General features: G+C 44.8%; 1 protein-coding gene across 1 annotated transcript in view; it reads left to right on the top strand.

Moving 5' to 3' along the window:
• Positions 1-3: 3 nt before the first annotated feature.
• Positions 4-3,381, top strand: part of NPAS3 (neuronal PAS domain protein 3) — an 869,596-nt gene continuing 866,218 nt past the window's right edge. Inside the window, 2 exon segments of the mRNA XM_023751473.1 lie at positions 4-38; positions 103-159. Coding sequence (XP_023607241.1) covers positions 4-38; positions 103-159 — 92 coding nt within the window.

Below are 3,381 nucleotides of genomic sequence, written 5' to 3'. Positions count from 1 at the left end.
GCGATGATCCGAATCTTTCCGGAATTTCAGCGTGCAAGGTGACGCCGCGCGCTGCAGGGCGGCCGCAGAGGTGCCGGCGAGGCGCCAGCATGAGAGGGCCAGCGCCGCGGCCAACGGCACCCCGCAGAACGTCCAGGGCATCACCTCCTACCAGCAGCGGTGAGTAGTCCCGCCCGGGCTGGGAGCGTGCCCCCGTCCCGGGGTGCCGGGGTGGGACGCACTTTACCTCCTGTTTTCTGTGTTACGACACATGCACATCGCTAGAGCGCACTTTGCTCGCCCCTCGTTCCACGGAGGAGAAAGAAAAGAATAATTCACAATTCGGATCGAAAGGCACTCCGATGTGCTGACAAAGTGAAATCGTCGTTTGCCCTCTGCCTGGCCCCGAAGCCAGAGCCTCAGTCCCGCTAGCCAAAGAGTTGCAGAGAAGTCTGAGACACCGCACAAGGTGCTTTGGCAAAGTTTGGGTCCCCGTCCCCTTCAGCGGTGCTCTCTCAGTGCCTCCGCCGGGTGCCGACTCTCGCTGACGGGCAGCCAGGGCGGCAATTGATCACCCGAGGCTGATTGATCATTTGTTTCCAAACAGAATAGGAACGATTTTCACGTGTAGCTGTAGACTTGCAATTCTACATAATAGTGTTATCGTGTCACCTGTTACTACAGGGAAATACAGCATGAAATCCGAGTCTCCTAGGCGCTGTTAAGTATTCATCTTAAACGCATTATAATGCAAATGCATAAGATTCAGAGATGCGAGTTAGGAAGCAAATTTTACAAAGTTAGTCTGGGTGGTGAGAAAGAAGCAAGTTTTAAAGTATGACTTGTTTGCATTTTCTCCCAGATATTTATAAATTTAAAAAAATATGACTGTGACGTTGAAATAGTAAACGTTCTTTGAATCAGTAAGGAAAGAAAGGGGGAAAAAATTACCACCACCAATGCCCTAGAACCCTAAAGTTTTTCCTTAGGGACAACTTGTGATGTCCCAAGATTGTATGGAAAATGTAATCCACAAAAATGTGCTGAGGAAAACTAACAATGTAGTATGAAAGGTAAGCCCCCCCCCCATTTGTGGGGCTCAGTTCTTTTAGAAGATGGAGAGAAAACAAGAACACATGAAAATGTGAAATTAAATATTTGTGTTTCCCAGATTGCACACGATTAAACATCTGAGAGATTTGCCAATGGCATTTAACTTAAAATATACACAATGCATAATTCAAACAACAGTTCCTATTTTTACCTTGTATTTCAAACTTCATTGATTTGAGAACCTTTGATTTGAACCAACAGTGTTTAAACTGAAAAGGTTAAGATAATCTATCACTGCCATATTTTGTGCCTTCTAACCAATGGCTCAGCGGCCAGAGCAGATTTTGCATAACACACTGAATGTTTTCCAAGTTGATGCCCAATGCTGCAAATATTCTGTGGAAGACTTCATTATATGCTTTAAGTACTGTTGGAAGTTTTCAAAAAAGTCTTGAAAATAACTCAAAAAGAGGCTGTTCCTTGTCACAGAGATTTTTTTGTTGTTGTTGTTTAAGTTATTCTAGTCTTGTTTTACTTCAGTGATTACAAAAACCTTTAATACAAAAGATCTGGGAATCTTTCAAACATAAAGGACTTAGAAAAGAATTCGATTTAGAAAAGAATTAGATTTTTTTTCATGGTTCAGGTATGGTTTTTTTGTCACTTATAAAACATTTAAATGACAATAGACTCAGGCGGTCACTTTAACCAGGAAGTGGAAGCAATTGTCACAATAGTGTGGTCTGTGAAGTAGGGATCAAGGGTCAGAGATGTCAGATAGCTTTTGGACCATTTCAGGGAATTCTGGGCAACTTCAACTAGCCCATAAAATATAAATTGGGCGTAAAGGGAGGTGGTGGATTCAGTCTGTAGATTTGTTCTCAGAGTGTTGGTGTCTTTTACCATGAAGATATTCCCATGTCCAATTTTCCTGTAAGTCAGGAGCATCCCGGGGTTACTCTCCATGGCCCCCCACTCCAACACTGACAGCTCAATGATGCCTTCCACAGTCACCTTTGCAATCAGGCCACTTCATCAAGTCACATAATCCCACCACTTGTTCTAAAGACTAAAGCTCTGAAAACAATCAACTCTAAAATTTAGCCTTTGGGAGGTATTATTCCCTTCCTCTCTTTTTACGTCCTGTCACATTGACAGAAGAGAAGGTGTTAGCTATGAAAAATGTAGCCGCCCTTGGTTTCTTTACTCCGATTTGATGACACCTGTTACTCCTTTGAGTTTCAGAATTTGGAGACAGGAGAGTGAGTCATGTGGGGCAAGATTATTGGCAGGTGTTTAAGGGAGGGTCTGAGTCAGCAGTTAAATCCCCTGTCCTCTGGCACCTCATCAGGAATGTAGGCCACCAACATGTTAGGCTTTAGGGGCTATGAGGGGCAGACTTAGTTTCCACCTCAAGACCTGGATATGATCTCTAAAGCAAAAAAAAAAAAAAAAAAAAAAGTTTTTCATTAAAATCTTTTGGGGAATCTGATGAGGGAGTGACTTGGGTGGTGGTGATGTGGGTGTGGAGGGGTTCATGCAGAGAGTGGCCTGTTGGGAGAACACAAGCTTTTCTCATTTGTCATCTTTGGGCAGAAACACCCTTGGCTGGCTGCCCTGGAGTTGTCCAACTGGCAACTTTCCCTCCTCTCTCCCAGCCCATATATCTTGGACTCAACACTCTTAAGTTCATTTTTCAATCACTCTCATCTTCTCCTACCTGTCGAGTGTACTCCAAAGAGAATTCGAACACCATCATGCAGATTAAACACCTCTGCGATGAAAAACATATGTTTTCAGTTTCCAACTCTCAACCTTACTTTACTGGAATAGAATGGTAGGACTGAATGGGACCCCTTTGCAGGTCTATTTTTTCTTAAATTTAAAGTACAGTGCAAAGCTTCACATAGGACCGTTTTCCTCCTGGCTTTTTCGTTTATTCAAGTGCTTTGGGAGCCCCTTCCACTTTCTCGGTTGACACATGACTGACCCAAGTCTCTGTCCCCAAAGCTGCCCACACCCAGCAGAGTGCTTTAGTGGAGATAAGCTCTGAGCAGGGTCTACCCAGGTAACAGGATTCCAGCACTGGCACTGCACCTAGTGGAGCTTTCCTTAGGCCTCCTTGGGCTGCAAAATGGGGAGGCAGCTAGACTAAACAGAACCAGAGCCCGTAGTTTGGTCCGGTCCTGTCCCAGGTACCGGGAGCCCAGCCGTGAGCAGCGTTTGTGCATAACTGCGTTTGAAGTCCTGGGGGATCGACTGTGAACACTGGGTTCTCCAAAAAATACGAGTACGAAAAATGCAGACGCTGCTGCTGGGGATTCGGGTTACACCACTATGAACACAAGG

Source organism: Myotis lucifugus, unplaced genomic scaffold, assembly GCF_000147115.1.
Source record: "Myotis lucifugus unplaced genomic scaffold, Myoluc2.0 scaffold_22, whole genome shotgun sequence".
Lineage (NCBI taxonomy): Eukaryota > Metazoa > Chordata > Mammalia > Chiroptera > Vespertilionidae > Myotis > Myotis lucifugus.
This window is presented reverse-complemented; position numbering and strand designations above follow the sequence as displayed.